Source organism: Danio rerio, chromosome 6 (assembly GCF_049306965.1).
Source record: "Danio rerio strain Tuebingen ecotype United States chromosome 6, GRCz12tu, whole genome shotgun sequence".
In the NCBI taxonomy this organism is placed as follows: Eukaryota; Metazoa; Chordata; class Actinopteri; order Cypriniformes; family Danionidae; genus Danio; species Danio rerio.
The window spans coordinates 9,020,751-9,042,500 of record NC_133181.1 but is presented as its reverse complement, the minus strand read 5'-3'; the positions used below and the strand labels follow the sequence as shown (position 1 = coordinate 9,042,500).

The 21,750-nt window shown below is 34.3% G+C and overlaps 2 protein-coding genes across 3 annotated transcripts in view; one reads left to right on the top strand and one right to left on the bottom strand.

Annotated features, from left to right (window-relative positions):
- LOC137495917 (uncharacterized) overlaps positions 1 to 21,750 on the top strand; it is a 68,242-nt gene that overhangs the window by 29,783 nt on the left and 16,709 nt on the right. Inside the window, exon 2 of one of the 2 annotated variants that reach the window (XM_068221881.2) lies at positions 4,305 to 4,475. In XM_068221881.2, the coding sequence (XP_068077982.2) occupies positions 4,427 to 4,475 (49 nt within the window). In that variant the 5' untranslated portion in view covers positions 4,305 to 4,426. Of the gene's footprint in view, positions 1 to 4,304; positions 4,476 to 21,750 lie in introns of those variants that run through there. The other variant, XM_073953651.1, reaches the window with a different exon arrangement.
- On the bottom strand, positions 3,046 to 14,498 carry klf1 (Kruppel like factor 1 (erythroid)). The gene is given in 3 exon segments (NM_130936.1): positions 3,046 to 4,450; positions 10,329 to 11,184; positions 14,248 to 14,498. Coding segments are annotated over 3 exon segments (1,098 nt in total). The 5' UTR covers positions 14,314 to 14,498; the 3' UTR covers positions 3,046 to 4,274.

Below are 21,750 nucleotides of genomic sequence, written 5' to 3'. Positions count from 1 at the left end.
CACTGAAAAAAAAATGTTGTCTGCAAAATTGTTGCAAACAATTTATGTTGAATTTAAACAAACAAATTAAATTTAATAATGTTCAACTTAATTTTATTGTTTAAATTCAACATTAACAAATTGTTTACAACCCCTTAACTTAAAAAAAATAAGTAAATTCAAAAAATCATCTTTGAATCATTTTTTTTTCAGTGTGGTTTTTGGTGTAGTTTGTTTAAAAAAAGCTTGTCAAGGAATTTCTAAATGTGTTTAAGTAATAAAAAGTGGTACAGTAAAACATGGTAAAAATGTGGTCATTTTTTATTATTTAGGAAATATTTTCTCTCATTCACTTATTATTGAGAAATTGCTGATCAAATACAAGATGGTTATTACCATTTACTATATATATATATACATATATATTTATTTAGAAATTAATGAAACATTTTTAAACATTTAAAAAGAAAATTGACATTCATTCATTTATTCATTATTTAATTCATTTATTCAGGTATAGTTTACACCACCCATGCCCACAGTGCTTTGTGTCCTAAGATGCCCTAAACAGTGATCACTTACGCTTATCTGATGCTCAAAACACCACCCAGACTAATCCCAGGCTTCTTAATCTCTCTTGTATCCCACAGGTTAAATACAGTAAACCAATATACATTACCCGAAGTTACGCTGTCCATGGTTTTTGTTTGCAGCATTTTCTGCTTATTGTATTTATATCGGCTATTACAGTAATGGCTCTGAAGTGTGTTTGTGTGTTTTGTCAGCTTTCTTCATTTTTACAGTGGCATATATATACTGAATGCAACTTTCAGGAAAAATGATTTAGTTATTAGACTTAGACAAAAAGTAATACCAAATAGGCATAATATGAACAGCTGAAGTCTCCGTCTAGTAATTATTTGACTTCATAATTATTCATTTATTCATTTTCTTTTCGGCTTAGTCCCTATAGTCACCTACAGTATAGCACATGTCTTTGGACTGTGGGGGAAACCAGAGCCCCTGGAGGAAACCCACGCCAACACAGGGAGAACATGCAAAAACTTCACACAGAAATGCCAACTGACCCAGCCGAGGGCGATCTTCTTGGGGTGAGGCGATCGTGCTACCCACTGCGCCACCGTGATGCCTGACTTTATACTATTTTAGATTAAGGTTTTCAAATGTGTACATATAAATCACAAAATACAATAATAATACTGTATTTATTGAAAAGACCCATTTATATATTGGAAGTTCTACATAATCTTGAAAATTATTCATTCTTAAACTGGTTTTAATATGTTGTGTTTTCATCTGCTAACACATAACTCAAAACCTGAGGGGTGTAAACTTATGAACAGGATGGTTGGTGGTTCATTGTTCTTATTTAGTTTAAAAGTCATAATTTTGTATTTTTATTTAGCATTTCAGAAGAAAATTAAATAATAACACATACCCCAGAATGCGTAATAAGAATAAAAGGTACCCCAAATCATTTATCACCCTGAGTTTTAATATTTTTCCTTCTGTACTTTGTTTTGATTCGTTTTTTTTTTAAGTGGAAGTGAGGGGAAATCACATTATGAAATATATATGTATGTTTATATTTACATCAATACACACTCAAATGCTGTGTTTGAGCACAAATTTGAGTAAAATATGTACAAAGCTTTATGTTAAAGATTTATTTCAGGTTATTAAAACAAGCTTTATGCTACACGTTGTAGAGCTCTTGATGCGTTGGCGCTGTGTTGTGTGTAGATTCGTTGCCATCTATTGGTAGAAAATGAGTCTTACAGAAAGAACAGAACTGCGGTTGCTTTATTAGTGAATAAGATCACATAAATAAATGATCAAATTATCACTAAAACTCAAATTGGCATCAAAAGCAAATTGACCATTTATTTTTATTTATCTTGATGGCATTTTGATATATAGATAGCAAAATTACCATTAAACATGAAGAATTTTATAACATTAAAAATGCCACAGAACTTATAAGGACACAATGCACTTGCAACTTGCTCACAATAAAGACTATAGACAATAAATAAGAAATTAGATGCAAATATAAAATCAAAACGACAAAATAAAACATCATAGTTGACCTGAACGACATTGTTTTGTGTTGAAAATTAAAAAAAAATCACACATCAAGCTACATATATTTCTTTAAGCTACACATATGTACACAAGTTAATGCTGATTCGAATTCATTTTTGAATCGTTACAGCAAATAATTTTTCAGATTCATTTTATTTTCAGTTTTCTAATAATTTTTTCTTTTCCTCACAGTAATACATATTTAAATCAATTGATTACCGTTTCCTAATTCATACAGTTTACTTAAATTGGAAATAAGCCTGATGTTTTTTTTACTTTAACTTCAAATTTGGAGCTGTGAAACCTGCAATTAATTACGATTTTTTTTTAAAATAATCACCAACTCGTCTCCTTTGTCGCATAATGTACTGTACAGTATGTACATGTCAGTTGTATTGTCTGCAGTGTTGAGGAAAGTTACTTTTGAAAGTAATGCATTACAATATTGAGTTACTCTCCAAAAAAGTAACTAGTTGTGTTACTTTCTATGTAATGCGTTAGGTTACTCGTGAGTTACTTTTGTGTTACTTTTCGTATGGCTGAGGCTTGACCTTTTTCAGAACATGCAAGTAGGGCTGGACCGAAAAATAATATCTCGATATCATTAATGTTGTTAGCAATGATAAGCTCTGGACTTTTTTTACTCTATTTTGATCTAAGATCCAATCACACAGCAAAAATGTGCAACAATGGGAATGTAAAAGTGTGTTGATATTAGAGATGTACTGAATTTTTGGCCACTGAAAATTTTGCGGCCAAAAATAAGTTATGCCATTTAATGGACTCTCTGATTTTTGTGGCTTCAGTCATTGTTGGGGGACTCATTTAAATCTGGAAGCATTAACAACTTATATTGAAATACATATTGTTATCGTTGGGTATGGAAAATAATTACGAGATTGCATTTTTGTCATATCTCCAAGCCCTACTCGCAGAGTTTTTTTTTTTTTTTTTTTTTTTTATGACGAGCTTTGCAACTAACAACACTCTCTATAACTTTCTTTTAGCTTTAAAAAACACACACACACATCTAAAAATTGTTTAGAATAAAGTGATCTTTTGAGCTATACATGCCGTATATACAGAATAATGCAAATTTAAAGCAACATGTTTGCTACTTTTGTACTTTTTTCCTATGCATTAAGTAGTCAGTCCAGTGAGACAATCCACTTTTCAAAATGTCAATTTTAATTCAACAATTAATTTTTTAAAGCTATTCAAGGTGAAGTTGTTACGTCTTTTTACCAGAGCTTGCCATCGCATAATTTCAGGAGTTGAAGATTCATAGACAGTGTATAGAGGTAAAGAAGACGGCTCATTAAAATACAAATGTTTGATCGAATGCGATGCTGTAGATGTTACGATCTTTCATTGACTTTTCCTCGACGTATAGTTAAAGTCAAAAGTATTCGCCCTCCTGTAATTTATTTTATTTTATTTATTTGTTACATTTTTTTTTATTTTTCCCAAATGATGTTTAACAGAGCAAGGAACTTTTCACAGTATTTCTTATAATATTTATTTCTTCTAGAGAAAGTCTTATTTGTTTTATTTCCGCTAAAATAAAAGCAGTTTCCAATTTTTTAAAGACATTTTAAGGTCAATAATTTTAGCCTCCTTAAGCATTTTTTTATAGTCTACAGAACAAACCACTGTTATACAATGAATTGCCTAATAAACCTAGTTAAGCCTTTAAATGTCACTTTAAGTTGTATAGAAGTGTCTTGAAAAATAGCTAGTAAAATATTATTTATTATCACCATGGCAAAGTAAATAAAATAAATCAGTTATTAGAAATGAGTTATTAAAGCTATTGTGTTCAGAAATAATTTTTTTCTCTGTTAAAAAGAAATTGGGAGAAAAGTATACAGGGGGACTAATAATTCTGACTTCAAGTGTATGTGTGCTATCTGGGTTAATTAAACTAAAAAGTAACTTGCATTACATTCATTTTTAAAAGTACTGCATTACTTTACTCTTTACTTCAAAAAGTAATATCATTGCGGAACTTGCATTACTTGTAACACGTTACCCCCAACACTGATTGTATGTGTATATAATAGTGCTTCTATACTTTCTTTATCATGCATAAACAGCGTCCAGCATCTCTCCAGCTGAACACAGGTCCTCGCAAGCCTTTGAAATGGATGAAGCTCATGTGGTTTGTTGTGTTTTTTTAGTGTTTTTCCTCACACGTGTCTCTTCATGTGTAACGCCAGGTGGTCGGACCTGCTGAAGGCTCTGTGGCACAGCAGACACTCGTACGGCTTCTGTCCGGTGTGTTTTCGGAAGTGTCTCGTCAGCTCGTCTGAACGGGCGAACTTCCACCCGCAGCCATCCCATGTGCAGTGATACGGCTTTTCACCTGCGGACAACAGATAAAAATACAGGTAAGTCTCGCAAGTTTTTGATGTGGCTAATTCATAAATCAATCTCATTCGTACAATTTAGTACGATATGCTCATTCCCCAATAACAGTTGGGTTTAGGGGTGAAGTTTGGTGCCATGCCTCCTTTTAAAAGTTGTACATTTTCCAATGACAGCTAGTGTTTTTCAGCCAACGATAAACTTCCAGTGAAAGGTTTATGTGACGCTTGGTTCCTCTTACAGCATTGATGTTGTCATGTAATTAAAATATAATCAGACTTAAGCATTTATTTAGTTTTTCAGCATAAAACAAGATGAAAGACAGTGTAAACACAAGTATTGTCAGTAGCTAGGCTAGCGCAGAAAGTCCATTTAAAATGGAAAAAAGTTTGGATATTTTAAAGACATTGCGCTGAAAAATCTAATTTAATGTAGTGCTTCCTGTCCGCTCTGATGCCCACTTTATATCATACATCAATCAGTCAGTGAAGATCATTGCTGGTTGATTAAAAGTGCAGTATGTAAGTTTGACACCCAGTGGTTCAAGTAGGTATTGCATCTCTGGATCAAAACAAAGGCAAGCGCAGGTTGCCAGATTGAGGACAGAAGCAAGTGAATTAAACAGTGTTCTAAGTAAAAGCAACGGCACCTGATAGAAGGAATATTTCCCATATTAAAAGTGTTTTTGTCCTAACCAACACCTCGCATTTATATTTTAGAAATGGCTTCTATTTCTCACAGGCGAACAACAGAAGAGTATGACAATGATCACCTCAGGTACACCTAATGTGCTTTATTCAGTGTTAAATGCTAATAATGTGAGTTTGAATGCCATTTTACATGGCATTTATTACCATACCACTACAAGCAGAAGCAGATAGTTCACCTCAGATCTTGAAAAAAATGAAATAAACCATTTAAAATAAAACTTTAGAACCTTAGACTCAAAACCAACACATATCAGTGATTCAGCATCTACATTTAATAATGTTAAAGATGGCTAATATGTAATAAATAGATTATAAGCCTTACCATTTAGTGAGTGAAGGCATATTCTGTGCTTCTGATTGGCTGTATTTAAATTTTTGTCGTGTTTCGTCTGGTGCAAACAGCCGAATTACTTATCACTGCATAGCTCGTCACATAGCGTGTTGTTAGGACACGGGGTTACAATGTATCTTGAACACCTAATGGTAGCCATATTGCACGCAATGGCATCCATATTGCACCAGACCGTACACCACACACCACACACCAGCTGATTGGTGGTTTGAAGGCCATGATGGACGAAGGCCAGTGGGCAGATTTGGCCAGGATGTTTAGCCCTGCTTAGCTTCAGTGGGCAACCATGTGAGAGTTGAAGAGAGCTATAGCTGCCGGCCAGTTAATAACCACCTCATGTGGAACTGAATCTGTCTCATTTCGGAGTCTGATACTGTCCATCAGAGGTCGCATTTCAGTCACAGACAGATGCTTTCAGAGCCTTTTTAAATGAATGAATGAATAAATGAATGAATGTTTTCCAGAAAGGCAATCCAGGGTGCTGAAATATACTTGGATGAACTGGCAGTGAGCAGGGTAAATTTAACCAAAACAAAGACAGTTGTTCTGGCGCGGAAAACACATTTTCAAAGCAGAATATCTGACCTCAGCATTGTTTTTCAGATAAAGTAGTATTTTCACTTGGCATGTTTCTTAAATATCTGCAAACATTTATGCTTTAAAAGAGTCAAAAACTTACATACAGTACAGCACCTTTAAAAGTTAGTGTGCATTTTCCTTTTGGAAAAAGTCTCATTTCTTTTAGTTTCGCTAGAATGAAAGTAAAAAAAAATATTAAAATCTAAAATTAAGGTATGTATTATTAGCCAGCTAAAAAAAATGTATGATTTGATTGGCTACAAAAAAACCCCACTTATTTTCAATGATGTGCCCAATTAACCTGGTTAAGCTTTTAAATAGCACTTTAAGTTTTACAGTCAGAATTTTGAGATAAAATTCTAAATTTAGAATATGAAGTCATAAAATCAGAATTATGAGTTATAAAGTCACAATTTTGAGAAATAAAGTCATAATTCTAAAATAAAAAGTCACAATTTGAGATTTAGTCACAATTCTAAATGATAAAGTAAAAAGTCACAATAACTTTTTAATTTATTTGTTTATTTGTGGCAGGAACAGGAGAGCTAATAATTTGGATTTCAAGTAAATTTGCCACTTTTATAAATGTGCAATCATTTGATTATGGTTTGTAAAATGGATGCTTTACAAAAGTTTTTTTTTGTTGTTTTTTATAAATGTTTCGCTCAAACTAGGCTTTAAGAAAAATGAAAATGAGTCTGACCTCAGTAAATATTAGCAACAGGATATGATGTCATGCAATAGGGTTTGCATGTGTTTGAATGAGGCAAATGTGTTATTGTTTCTGTTAAACTAAGGTTAATGAAAATTTGTATTGTATCACAGATAAATAAGGTAAAACATATTGAGAAAATATGTTTAAATGAGAACATTTGAACTTTTAAAAATAAAAAATTTAAAGTACTACAAAATTACTAGAATTAAAACCCAAACAACAGCGGATTAAAGATATCTAAAAGATATCTAAAATATAATAATAAAATAAAATAAAATATTGTAAAAAAACAAATAAACTAATAATGTTCATTATAAATTATCAAATGAAATTAGTGTAATAAGCAGTATAAATAAATCATTAAACATTTTACTGAAAAACACACAGCTATTACAGGTATAACATTAATCTGTCATCATAATTTTATTTTATTTTTGTTCAATGACCACCACAGTAAGAGAGGTAGATATTATTTAGACAGTTTAAAAATATATTTAAGCCTAACCACAAAACCAAGTCATAAATTCAGCATAGTTTGTTAGCAAATGACAATATTATGGCTGAGATGCAACTATTTGAAAATTTGGAATCTGAGAATTAAACAAAAAATCTTATTTAAAGTTGTTTAAAAAGTTTGTTTTTATATATTTGCAGAAGGAAATTTACAAAATGAACATGATCTTAACTAGGTTGTTGCTAGATCAGATATGGTTTGGGCTTGAAGTCAACGAGAATTGTTTATATTATTTATGAAATTTCCCATTAATTGTATTTTATTAACAGTTTACCCCCACCCTAACTCTAAATCCAACCGTCACAGTAATCTAAAAGCAGTAGTTGTACCAAATATTTTTTTATGTTATCTAATAAATTATATTTTTTAATGCCTACAACCCCCCAACCCTAAACTCAACCATCACAGTACTGTAGAAATCTAAATTATTGTTATACAGTGTCATAAAAAATGAAGCTATGTTGATGTGCATATCGCACTGCCAGCGGCCGGATATCTGATCAAGACTTTACCTCTTTACTAGGGCATATGACAATAAAAATCATTTAGAAAAATATAAAGTCTATTGTTTCATGTTATTATGCTATATCGATTATTTTGTTATGTCAAAGAAAACACTAAGGTAATACTTTTTCATCATTTAGATGACCAATCTGGATGCAGACTGAAACATGGTCCATGATAAAATTGTTGCAAGCTTAAAAGTACAGTTTACATTTAGCATTTTATTATTCAATATTTTATGTTATGCCTGCAATAATCACCTTTTAAAAAGTGTTTTATATTTCATTAATTTTTTTATTAATATTTAAACATTTTAATCAAACATTTTCCACAAAAGTTGCTGAAAAGTAAGAAAAATAATCACACATGTTTGAGCGTATACTATCATTTTTGCCATATTGCCCAGCCATGACTAGTTTTATTTTTTTAAATTGGCATGTAAATACAGAAAAATGTATTATTTTGACTATTATTTTAGAATATTCCTACAAATATACCTGTGCAACTTGTTCCAGAGTCACATATAGTTTAAACATCTGGCAACACAAAATGACTTTCTAAAAAAATGAAACACAAAAAACTTCTAAATGCCGTCTTAAATTGTTTTTAAAAATTGGCCTTTTTATTAGGCTCCTCTGTCTAGGTTCAGTAATTTCACTTTTATGGCAAATAGTAAGTTCTTTTCATGGTATTTAAAGTGAAATTACCAGGGCTCGACATTAACCATACAAAAATGCCAAATGCAGGTAGATTTTAGCTCTCGGGTAAGACAGCTGCTCTCACTATAGCCATTTTGGCTGGTTGAATAAAAAAATTTAAATTGTAGTTTTCTTAAATCTAAGTTCGACAATAAGCACGGCCCAATATGCGTGCAAATGTCATCTTATAATCGAGAAGCAGCATGACTTATAAAAATAACTGTGTTCGTGCGGGCAAAAGAAAGCAGGTGAATACCTTATGAGAGGATGATTACTCGCCTGCACAGGTGATATGATGCGTGCAACTGTTAAAAAGCGTGCTCGCTCTCATTTACTTGTATGATCAACCATGTGTGGAGTAAACGCAACTGGTGCAATCGGTTTTCTTTGAAACAGACTAGACAAAAAGCGATGGTCGTGTACCCACAGTCCTGCTGCTTTCAAGAGCTCAAGATTGAAAAAAAAGTATTGGTGTGTAAGCAGCAGCAGTCACTGCTTTCGTTCTAATTATTCTTTGAACAGATTATTAACAGGCCTAACATTAACATCATGTGCATGTGATCATCCTTTTATTATCACACACGGTATGTTTTCATCTGCTTTTGTTTGCTAAGTTATTTTTGTTAATATAGTTTAATTATCATCCTTTACAACAGCATTGCTTTAATATGAGATTAACTCCCCATTTATGTGTAGTAACTGCTGATAGGACAGATTACTGTGCATATTTTAGAGACATGACAATCGATCTTTTTAAATGTCAAAAAAAGAAAAAAAGAAAAAAAAGAAAAGTTTTGTTGAATAAAGCACATGTATGCAGCTATATTTTGCTTGTTTTTTCTTGACCACAATCAAGAAATAATTATTTTATTTTTGGTGTGGTCAGAGATAAATTTAGTAAATCCTTAATTTTGAGCCCTAAAAAAGTCATGTGAAATAAAAACCAATTGCAATGCAACACAACCCATTTGCTCATGCACAGTGAGCAAGCTCATACACAACACACACAAAAGGTGAAATGAATGAGCAGGCATGTGGACATAACACAACATCTAAATCAAGTAATTTTAGCATGTCAAAGTCATATTTATGCATATAAAATATATTTTCCTAACAACAAAAGTGTGGCTAGACACAGGGGCAGACTGGCCATCTGGCAATTCTGGCAAATGCCAGAAGGGCTGGACCAATTTTTAAATGTGGGCCGGTCAGTTTTTTTTTTTTTAATATGTTATTGTTTTTAAGTGCAGACAGCTTTTATCTCTTGCTAGATGTGATATTTTGATGATAATAATAATAATAATAACAAATATTAAGCATTTGGCCCAATCTGCAACTGCCGCCTGGTTTCAAGATTGGCCGACCCAATCCAAGGTTACCCATACATAATCAAAATCTGGCAAGAATGTCATATTATTTCACCATCTGTAGACTAAATAGTGAATGTGCGTGTCTGTGGGTGGGGCTGTGTCGGTGTGGTAATGTGGGCTGGTGTGGCTACAGTGCCAGGGCTGAATTTTTGTCCCAGTCCATCCCTGGCTAGACAACAAAAATGGCGAGTGGCTAGTAACGTTGGAAATCTACTAGCCACAGTGGCTGGTGATCAAAAAAGTTAATGTCAAGCCCTGGAATTAACCCAACATAAACACAGGAGGGTGATAAAAATGCTCATCTTTAATGGAAATTTCAGATGGCACTTAAAGGTTTCTGCATCTGAACTCTTCACATTTAAAACACATCTTCCTAGAGTAGCGTTAAAACATTAGAGACAGCCATAATGCATGAAAGTGTGTTTTTAGCTTACCTGTGTGTGTACGGAGGTGTGCTTTGAGATGAGAGCTCTTGGTGTATGTCTTCTGGCAGCCTGGATATTCACAGCTGTGCACCGTGGCTTTCCTCTTGACCAGCCCTCTGCGGATGCGCTTGCTCTCAAGGCCTGCAGGTGGCACTGTGGAGTCGGGCACCATGCTCTGTGTGGAGGGAAAGTGGCTCTGCGGCGGCAGCCTGTGGACGTAGTTTGCCTGCTGCTGGTAGAGTCTGGGATGCGAGTAGCTCGGGATGAAGTTGTAGTGATGATGCGGAGGAAAGACCACTGTTTCCATTGTGATCCCCTGCGTTTGGACAAATTTGGAGTCTGGGAAGGATATCAGAGGCGCAGGCTGATAGTAATGTCCGAAATCCCAGGACTTCCCCATTTTTCCCATGCTGCTGTCTCTGTTTACATTACTTGTGACAGGGAAAGCACTGAACTGCTGGGGGTTTTCTGCCTGGGAATATGATTTGGCAGCTTGTTGATCTAGAAATCCACCATTAAACTGGAGGTCAGGAGGCAGGGAGGAACTTAAGGTTGCTTCAGGAGGAAGCAGCTCAGCTAGGGAACTTGCAACGCGCACTTGATGTCTGTTTGGTTTTGGTGCGTTCAGCTCCTGATAAAGATCTGGACTGTGAAGCTGGTCCTGTAGGGTCGGCCGCTGGGGAGTGTAGTTTTGAGAGTTGGACCGTTCAGGTGACATACTGGCCCAGTCAGACAGTAGGAACTCCATGTCCCAGCATCCCTCGCTGTCGTCCTGGTGCTCATCAGTCAGGAACTGGGAAGGTTTGTAGCTGGCTGGGCTTTGGTGCAGATCCTTGGAGTCCAGATCCAGAAAGCCTTTTTCAAACTTACCAACCATTGAGGAAGACATCAGATATTAAAACAAAAGAGATATCAGTGAAAAGTATTTGTTTTAAAAAAAAATATTTGATATATATTGAACTTCTCATTGGAATACAGTGGAGATCATATTTACAGATCTATATTATGGGGTCACTGTTTAGAGGCTAGTTCTGGTGAACTAGTGATGTCCTGAGAATCTTCAGTTCAATTCAAGTTTGTTTGTATAGCGCTCTTCACAATAATTATAATTATCAAAACAGCGTTAGAAAAGGTGCATATTAATGTATTACAATCAAATTCAGAAAAGTTAAGGTTATAAGGTATCATAACTTTAACACTTTAAATAATTGACTAGTAACTAATAGCTTTTAACAGTTAAAGCTGTTATACAGTTGAAGTCAGAATTATTAGCCTCCTGTTTATTTATTTTCCCCCAATTTCTGTTTAGTGGAGAGATTTTTTTCAACACATTTCTAAACATAATAGTTTTTATAACTCATCTGTAATAACTGATTTATTTTATCTTTGCCATGATGACAGTAATTAATATTTTACTTGATATTTTTCAAGACACTTCTATACAGCTTAAAGTGACATTTAAATGCTTAACTAGGTTAATTTGGTTAACTAGGCAGGTTAGGGTAATTAGGCAAGTTATTGTATAACGATGGTTTGTTCTGTAGACTATTGAAAAAAAAATAGCTTAAATAATATTGTAATAATATATACTAATAATATTGACCTTAAAAAGGCTTTTAAAAATTAAAAACTGCTTTTATTCTAGCCGAAATAAAACAAATAAGACTTTCTTCAGAAGAAAAAATATTATCAGACATACTGTGTAAATTTCCTTGCTCTGTTAAACATCATTTGGGAAATATTTTAAAAAGAAAAGAAAAATCAAAGGGGGGCTATTAATTTTGACTTCAGCTGTATATAAACAGTTAAACTGCAGTTATATATTATATAGGTAATTTCTATGTATATGCAATGAAGAGTGTTTGTGTATTAGGTAGATTGGTGAAGTTGAGAGACTAGTGATGTTCTGTGAGAGACTAGAGAGAGATTGCATTTGGGAACAGAGATGAGGTCCTCAAGGTGAATGCGTACCTTGGCTCTAAGGGTCAAACAACAAAACATAAGGTCAAGTATCTTGGTGTCAGATCTGAGTTTCTGTAGCCATCTCAAAGCAGTTACTAAATCAGCATACTATCATCTCAAAATCATTGCAAGGCTTAGATGCTTTGTTTCTAGTGAAGAACTTATTCATGCTTTTGTCACCAGTAGGGTGGATTACTGTAATGGACTCCTCACTGGCCTTCCCAAAAAGACAGTCAGACAGTTGCAGCGCATCCAGAATGCTGGGGTCAGGATTCTGACCAGCACCAAAAAGTCAAAGTACATCACATCTGTGCTCAGGTCTTTACACTGGCTCCCAGTTACATTCAGAAAAGATTTAAAAGTGTCATTACTTGTCTATAAATCACTGGTGTAGGACCTCAATACATTACAGATATGCTTACTGAATACAAACCTAACAAATCACTCAGATCTTTATCATCAAATAAGTTAGAAATTCCAAGAATTCAGTCAAAGCAAGGTGAATCTGCTACTACACCTCTCACTGCTGGAATCAGCTTCCAGAAATGATCAAATATGCTCCAACATGAGGCACATTCAAATCAAGACTTAAAACACATCTGTTTAGCTGCGCTTTTTCTGAATGAGCACTGTGCTACGTCCGACAGATCACAATATTATGTCTTTCTATGCTTTTTCATTCTTTTCTAACCTGTTTTAACACATTTTAATCTGTTGTTGTCTGTTTTATTAATTTTCAATTCTTTTATTTTTTATTCGCTCATCTCTTTTATTCCTATTTATATAAAGCACTTACAAATACCACTGTGTATGAAATGTGCTATATAAATAAACTTGCCTTGCCTTGCCAAGAGAGAGAGAGAGAGAGAGAGAGAGAGAGAGACACTAGTGAAGTCCTGTGACAAACTAGTTCTGTCCTGTGAGACACTAGTGAAGTGTGAAAGACTATTGGAGTCCTATGTAAGACTAGTGATGCACTGAGAGATTAATGATGTCCTGTGAGAGACAATTGAAGTGTGAAAGACTAGTGATGCTCTGAGAGATTAATGATGTCCTGTGAGAGACAATTGAAGTGTGAAAGACTAGTGATGCCCTGAGAAATTAACGAGAGACTAGTGAAGTGTGAGAGACTAGTGAAGTGTGAGAGACTAGTGAAGTCCTATGAAAGACTAGTGAGGTCCTGAGAGATTAATGATGCCTGTGTGGGACTAGTGAAGTCCTAATATTTTTTGTTACCTTCACAATTTATGCTTTTTTCTCTAATTTTGATAGATTTCTTTTCTGTGCTGGATAGCTGTACATTACTTCAATTTCTGAAAACTTCATAAACTGTTCAAAATCTTCTACACTCCAAAAAAATATTTTGCTGCTTGTTTAAACTGCTTAATGAAAACAAATACTCTCAGATAATATTTATTTTTGCTTGTTCAAACTACTTATTTAAAATGAGCTAAAATAACACAATTCTTGAGATTTCATTGGGACAAATTAATTTTTTTTTACGTTCAATCCACATAAATTTGTTAAAAGTGTTAAGTTAACTTAATCGATTTGTGTTGGGTCAACATCAATGAATTGTGTGGAACCCTGCAGTTTTTTTACAGTGTAGAAACAATGAAATTCTTAAGGGTTTCTGGGACAACTTAATTGGTTTTTGTTTAATCGACTTAAATTTCAAAAAATTATATAACTTAACTGATTTGTGTTTGGACAACATGAAGGAATTGTGTGGAACCCAACATTTTGTTATAATTTTGATCTCCACTGTATGTTATGTTCATTTACAACCGCATAGCCTAAGATCTCCATTCAGATTATTCTGTTTTACTTACATTCTCAGGCTTTGTTTAAAACAGATGATCTGGAACTTATGCTCTAAAGTGACTATGTTTAAATAAATAAATACAGTCATAAAAACAGTACATTTAGATAAAGTGAAGAGGTAAATGATGTGAAAGGAACATACCTTCATGTTTTCGGAGTTGGTGCAGAAGTTTGAAAATGAAGGCAGTACGGCTTGAGTCACAGCCATCCGTTTGGTGCCCTTTCAGCATTTATTATACAAACAATTGTCTCCAAATAGAGTGTTTGATATTTGTCCAGAATTGTATTTATTTACATGTGCAATACACAAAGGGTAAGAACCCAGAACTTAGTGTTAAAGTCAAATATATTTACATAAAACTTCACAGTGCCATTAAAGGTTACTTTATCTTCCCCCCTTTCTTTCTCCCTCTCTTTTTTTCTCTATCAGTAAGAAACTTACATGTATGACCCCTGACAGTTGTGATTGTGGGTGGAGTTTAAAACTGAAGCCAGAAATTTGAAAGTCTTTGCATTTTAGTAGGTTAAAATCAGCTAAATTAACAGCAGAGTAAAGAAATGTGGGACAATTTAAATAAAATTATCATTTTTTTTCTATTTATTTTAAACGTTTTGTAAAATACACGATTATCAAGAATTATGGCTGTTCACTGTTGTTTTTAAGAACCAATATGAGTGGGATATTATATCCAGTTGCTCGTAATAATTGCTACATTAGTCAACAAATGAAGGCTAACATAAATTAAAGTACAGTGCTCAGCGTAATTGAGTACACCCCATTTTGAGAATAAATATTTTTATTCATTTCTCAGTAAATATAGGCAATGTATTTTAGTGGATTTAAACAAAACAGATTTATTAAACAGATATGTTTATTCAAATAATAATTTAGGCACCAAATATATTTAGAAATTGAAAAATAATACAATAATATTCAAGCAAAATATTACTAAATTAAAAAAAAAAGTTTGCTTCTCTTCATTTTTTAATCTTTTTTTTTGAACTAGCATTTAATATTTGTCTATAAAATATTTTAACAATTTGGGTGTGCTAGTTTTTGGACCGTTATAATGTTAGATAAGCTTCAGATTTGGCTTCAGTGCTGACTAAAGTAATGCATATGCACAAATATAATATTGTATAGCTTCTTATTAAAATTGTATATATGTATTTAAAAGATTTGTGAGTGGTGTACTTATATATGCTCAGCATTGTAATATTTAAAATTGAAATAATTTTGAAATTAAACAGTGAGCTTGCAATGGATATTAAACATGCTACTGCAAAATATATTAATAGTTTAATATACAATAGAAAAAGGAAAAACTTACAGACTTGGTTAAAAGTTTGAATACATTGAAAATAGTGTTATTAACTGTTTTTGATGTGGAGATATTTTAAAATGGAATGTATTTCCATTACTGTAGTCTTCTGTGTCACATGATGCATATAATAATAATAATAATAATAATAATAATAATAATAATAGTAGTAGTAGTAGTAGTAGTAGTAGTAGTACTAGTAAAAGTATACATTGTGTGACAGCAAATACAGTTGAATTATTGGCCCTCCTGTGAATATTTTTTTCTTTTTTAAATATTTCCCAAATGATGTTTAACAGAGCAAGGAAATTTTCACAGTATGTCTAATAATATTTTTTCTTCTGGAGAAAGTCTTATTTGTTTTATTTCAGCTAAAAAAAAGGAGTTTTAATTTTTAAAAACCATATTAAGGTCAATATTATTAGCCCCCTTAAGCAATTATCTTTTCAATTGTTTACAGAACAAACCACTTATACAATGACCTGCCTAATTACCTTAAATTGCCTGACCTGACTTGCCTAGTTAATCACTTAAATGATACTTTAAGCTGAATTATTATCTTGAAAAATATCTAGTCAAATATTATTTACTGTATCATGACAAAGATAACATAAATCAGTTATTAGAGATGAGTTATTAAAACTATTATGTTTAGAAATGTGTTGAAAAACCTCTCTGTTAAACAGAAATATACAGGGGATAATAATTCTGACGTCAACTGTGCTTCAAAAAGCAAAACAAAACATCTCAACATATGACTTGTAACCTATTCATCATGATATTAAAAGCTAAATTAATGAGAACATTGTTTGCATAGATTGAGCGAGCAGAAATATATAAAACAGAGCATCTACGTTTAAGCTCAGGGCTCTAACTTAATGCGATACCTCTCTCCTGCACATAAAGTCAGCATCTATGTGAGTGTGCGATTCTGAGAAGGCCGGTGTTCAGTAGGTGATTATGTTCTGGAGAGCAGTTATCAGTGTGCTTTGGCTGATCACAGGCCTCCTGTCCTGGAAGAGATAATAGAGCGAGCTCCGGGTCCCTCTGATGCCCCTTTGCCCACTGATAACAGCACAAACACACATTTAATATCACCAAACCTTTTTTTTTGCGACTGAGTTGTTTGTGTTGAAAGCCACTGTATTGTCACATTTGAATGAGAACACATCGTTTCCTTATGCACGTTTACTGTTTTTAGTGCACGAATCAGGTCAGTGCAAGGTTACTCAAATGAGCGGCTAAATAAACACAAGGTTACAGTCTCTTGAAATAATGCAACTCATGCTTGATGGCTGTAGCTGAAACTGAATGTTGGGAGGAAGGGCAACGTTTGGTCATCATGAATGCAAACAGATACAGTCATAATTATTAGCCCTCTGTGCATTTTTTCCCAATATTTCCCAAATGATGTTTAACAGAGAAAGGAATATTTCACAGTATTTCATAAAATATTTTTTCTTCTTAAAAAGAGTCTTATTTGTTTTATTTTGGCTAGAATAAAAGCAGTTTTTTATTATTAAATCCGATTGTAAGGTCAATATTATTAGCTCCTTTAAGCAATTTTTTGTTTAGATTTTCTACAGAATAAACCATTGTTATACAATGATTTGCCTTAATAACTAATGAACCTAGTTAAGCCTTTACATGTCACTTTAAGCTGAGTACTGGTATCTTGAAATTATCTAGTCAAATTTTATTTACTGTCATCATAACAAAGATAAAGGAAATCAGTTATTAGAAATAAGTTAGTTAAACTATTATGTTTAGAAATGTGTTATGTTCGTACAAATATACAGGGGAACTAATCATTCAGGAGGGCTAATAATTCTGACTGTATATACAGTTGAAGTCAGAATTATTAGCTCCCCTGTTAATTATTTTCCCCAATTTATGTTTAACAGAAAGAAGATTTTTAAACACATTTCTAAACATAATAGTTTAAATAACTCATTTTTAATAATTGATTTATTTTATCTTTGACATGATGACAGTAAATAATATTTTACTTGATATTTTGCAAGACACTTCTATACAGCTTAAAGTGACATTTAAAGGCTTAACTAGGTTAATTAGGTTAACTAGGCAGGTTAGGGTAATTAATCAAGCTATAACGATGGTTTGTTTTGTAGACTATTAGAAAAAATATAGCTTAAAGGGGCTAATAATATTGACCTTAAAATGGTTTTAAAAAATTAATACTGCTTTTATTCTAGCCGAAATAAAACAAACTAGAATTTCTCAAAAGAAAAAATATCATCAGACATACTGTAAAAATTTTCCTTGCTCTTTTAAACATCATTTGGAAAATAACAAAAAAGAAAAAAAAATCAAAGTGGGGCTAATAATTAATAATATATACTTTTCACTAGGTTTTTAAGTTCTGTTCAGTGCTTATTTGTTTTTTAAAATTACGATTCTACTTGTTACAATCACCAGCGATGTAGTCTATACAGATTGCCGAAGAACTACAAATCTGCCTCCACAAGAACTACAAATCCTGTCATGCACCACACACTCACACCTGTTCCTCATTCACCTTAATTACACATATACATACACAGCCAGTGGAACGTTTTAAACTAATTACTTAGACTTTAAAAGCAGCACACGCACACACCAGTCTTGTAAAGGCTAATTTATACTTCTGCGTCAAACGCCGGCGTATGCTACGGCGCTGACGCATAGCCCTTCGCCGTGGCCATTGGCGTCACTGATGTGTACCTCTCAAAAAATGTAACTACACGTCGCAACAACGCGTAGCGCAAGCTCTGTGATTGGTCGGCTTGGTAGCGCTGAAGAGTCTGGGCAGGAACGAGAGCCACGCGAATGGCGCGAGCGATTGTTTACAAGTGTGGAGTCCCGTGAAGGAGCTCCGGATGGAAAGTTTTGTTTTGTGTTTACCTCATAGTTAAAGTTGTTGCACGTATGCCGGTTCCTGCCTCATAATGAGTGAGTTTGAGCCACTTGTACATCCCGGAAGTGTTCAGGAAAAGCAAAAAAAGCAGCGAAGAAACTCGACAATGTTCGAGGAACATTTACACCTCACTGCCAACTAGCATTTCGGACGTGTTGATGCAGACCAACAAAGACAGCGCGCAGAAGTATAAATGCACAGCCACGCGCGTTGCATGTGCCGTGGGTTACGCCGGTCACTGGACGCAGAAGTAAAAATCAGGCTTAAGCTGTTGAGTGAACATTATTACGCTGTTTGCCTTGTCTTGCCGTGTACCGATCAATGCTTTGTTTGTTGTTGTTGTTGTTTGCCGCCTGGATCGACCACTTGCCTGTTATTGACCAATCTTCTGGATTTGACTGTGTTACCGTTTGCTCCTGATTGTGATGATTGGCTGCCTGACCATTCTCTATATAATAAATCCTGCATTTAGATCCGCAACTTCGTTGTTAGCGTCTCCCTTCATAACGGTACTTTTTTTTTTTTTTGCATTTCTCCTTATTTTCTGTGTTGGTGTGGGTTTCTTTCAGGTGCTCTGGTTTCCCCACAGTCCATAGACATGTGGTACAGGTGAGTTGAATAAACCAAATTGGCCTTAGTGTATGAGTGTGTATGGATGTTTCCCAGGACTGGGTTGCAGCTGCAAGGGCATCTGCTGTGTAAAACATATGCTGGATAAGTTGGTGGTCCATTCCACTGTGGCGACCGCTGATTAATACAGGGACTAAGCCGAAGGAAAATGAATGAAAAAAAAAGAACAAAAATGAATTTATTACAAGGAGCTGCATTATTAGGGCAATTTCATTATTATTTAGTTTGCTTCTTCTGGCCATTACTGTATGAATGTTTTTGTCTTTGAAATAAGACATCATGTTCTTGGAGGAAAGCTGAGAAATCATTTGTGCATTAGTGTATACATTATGCATCAAGATTTTGGTTTATTCCTTGGTTATCAAAGATGTATTAGAATTATTTTTTCTTTAAATTGGAAATACATATTTTGCAGAAAATGAGAACATTGCCCATTATTGAAGCTGATACACTTCATAATGAATCTTTTAAATCCAAAGCCTGCCACAGTCTGCATCTGTATTCAATTTCACTTTTCTTTTAACACACTAGTAAAGCTTGTAATATAGAGTTATTGCCTTCTTTCCTCTTGATGTTGAACTTTGGGGTTTTTATTTCTACCAGAAAGACATTAGGAGGCAGATAAACGTTTGAACATTTATTGTGAATTGTTTGCACGAATGCGAATTCGTTACGGTCCTTTCATGAAGTTCTTTGGCGTAAGCCCCGTCTATAGTGCAGAACTCTGGATAAGCTGGCAGATCCTGCCTGAAGATGAAGGCAGGGCGAAGCCAACCCCCTGAGTGGAGACAAGGCTGACCTGGTGGTGGTGATGATGATGGCGAGAATGGAGGGAAACTTCCGCAATGTCATCTGAATACAGCGAAACAGATTGTTTAGATGGGCTTATATACATGGCTTGCTTGGTTGTTATAGGCTGACGAGATAATTATTATGAATAACGTCACATCTCAGTCTTCCTGGTAGAACTATAGCTAAAGTTTTCATTTCATTTTTGCTGCTGATTTTACCCTAAGCTCATGTTATTTTCTTGTTATTGTCAATTCCAAACGTACAGACACTCAAAAAAAAAGAACTCTCAATTCTCAAGTTTTTTGGGACAACTTCATTGTTTTATGTTCAATCTGAATTAAATTTGTAAAAACAGTTAAGTTAGCCTCACTGATTTGTGTCAGGAATACATGAAGGAATTGTGTGGACCTCTTACTGTCCATTTGTGTTTTTTCATGTTTTGTTGACTTCCCTCTATATTACATCTCTAAATCAACCAGTAGAAAAGTAATAAGGTTAAAGTTGTCTAAAACTTTAAATGGTGAACATACTGTAAAGTTTGCAAATTTTCCAATGGCATTTTCGTAATATTTCAGTTCCTTAAATTAGTTTCAAGATATTGCATTTACCATCCTAATGCACTTATAAATATACAATGACCACATCTTCTGCTTTGTCTTAGTTCATTTGACCAGAAGCTCAATGACTCATCATTGCTATTTTTAGGTTTAAAGGGCCAAGAAACCCCCTCGTTTCAGCAGGGTGTTTTCACACCTCTACTTTGGAAAAAGTCAGAAAAGTGGGCGTGTCCAGCTCTGTTTAGAGGGGAACGTAGGAGGAACTAAAGTGGGAGGGTGTGGGAGTGTCTATTTGGGCACTCGTGAGTTTCCGTCAAAATACTCACACACAGTAGAAAGTGATGGTGTTTAACCTACATGGACATCTGTAGTGGAATTATTTGCCAAATTATTAAATGGTGGACTTTAACTGCAGTTTGGCTCTTTCATTCTGGGAATTCATTCATGCCCCTCGCGACAAACGAGATATTTGATTCGAGGAGCTGCTCTAAGCGTGTATTTTTCATCCAATGTTTGATACCGCACGGCGAATGAAAGAAAAAAAACCTCAGCATTTCCCGGAAACTTAGATGCACACGGCAGGTAGCGTCAGAAAGCCGCTTGTGTTATTCCGGTCACTAAATGCGGTTAAAAACCCTACAAGAGGTTAAAGTTTGGTTGTGGTCCTAACATGTTACGGTGCAATAGTTAACTTAGTTCGATACGAACAAACTGAATAAACAAAGAGCACTGGTCGCTCACTTACCAAATCTGTAGTGACAGGACAATCACCAGCAACTAGAGCCGCGTCTTTATGAAGAGAATACTACAAGCTAAGGTAAACTCTCAGGTAAACAATAATCCTCCTTAGACACGTAAGTGAAGTTATTGTTGTCGAGCGTCGCGTACACTGTTAATCCACACGTGAGTCTGAGCTCTCACAGAGAGAAAAAGAAAACGAAACTTAACTGCAGCAAACTATAAAAGCAACACTTCACGCTTGTTTTGCCAACACAACGTGGCGTCTATGTCGTGTAAACACAGTAATGAATATTAATGAAGTTGCACAATAGAGCGCGCTAATTGGTTTGAACCAAGCCTTACTCATGCATTAATGCAACACACTGTAAGACGTAATAAGACTCACTCTGGCACAGACGCCCAGTCTGCACGCTGGAATACAGGCTATTATGTCATGGCCGTGACGCAGCTTCAATAATTCGTTTCAAACAGGAAGTACGAATTTGCTTGAAAAAACGCAAAAACAACCAATTTACACTTTTTAGTGAAATATAGGTGTCTTAATAGTGTTTTTAGCAGTGTGGGACACATATACGACTGTCAACAGCTCAAAAAATGTGTTTTGGTGTTTCGTGACCCTTTAAGACCTGGAGGCTGTATAATAAATGTGGTTTAAAAAAAGCGGGGATTAAAGTCAAAAGCCTGAC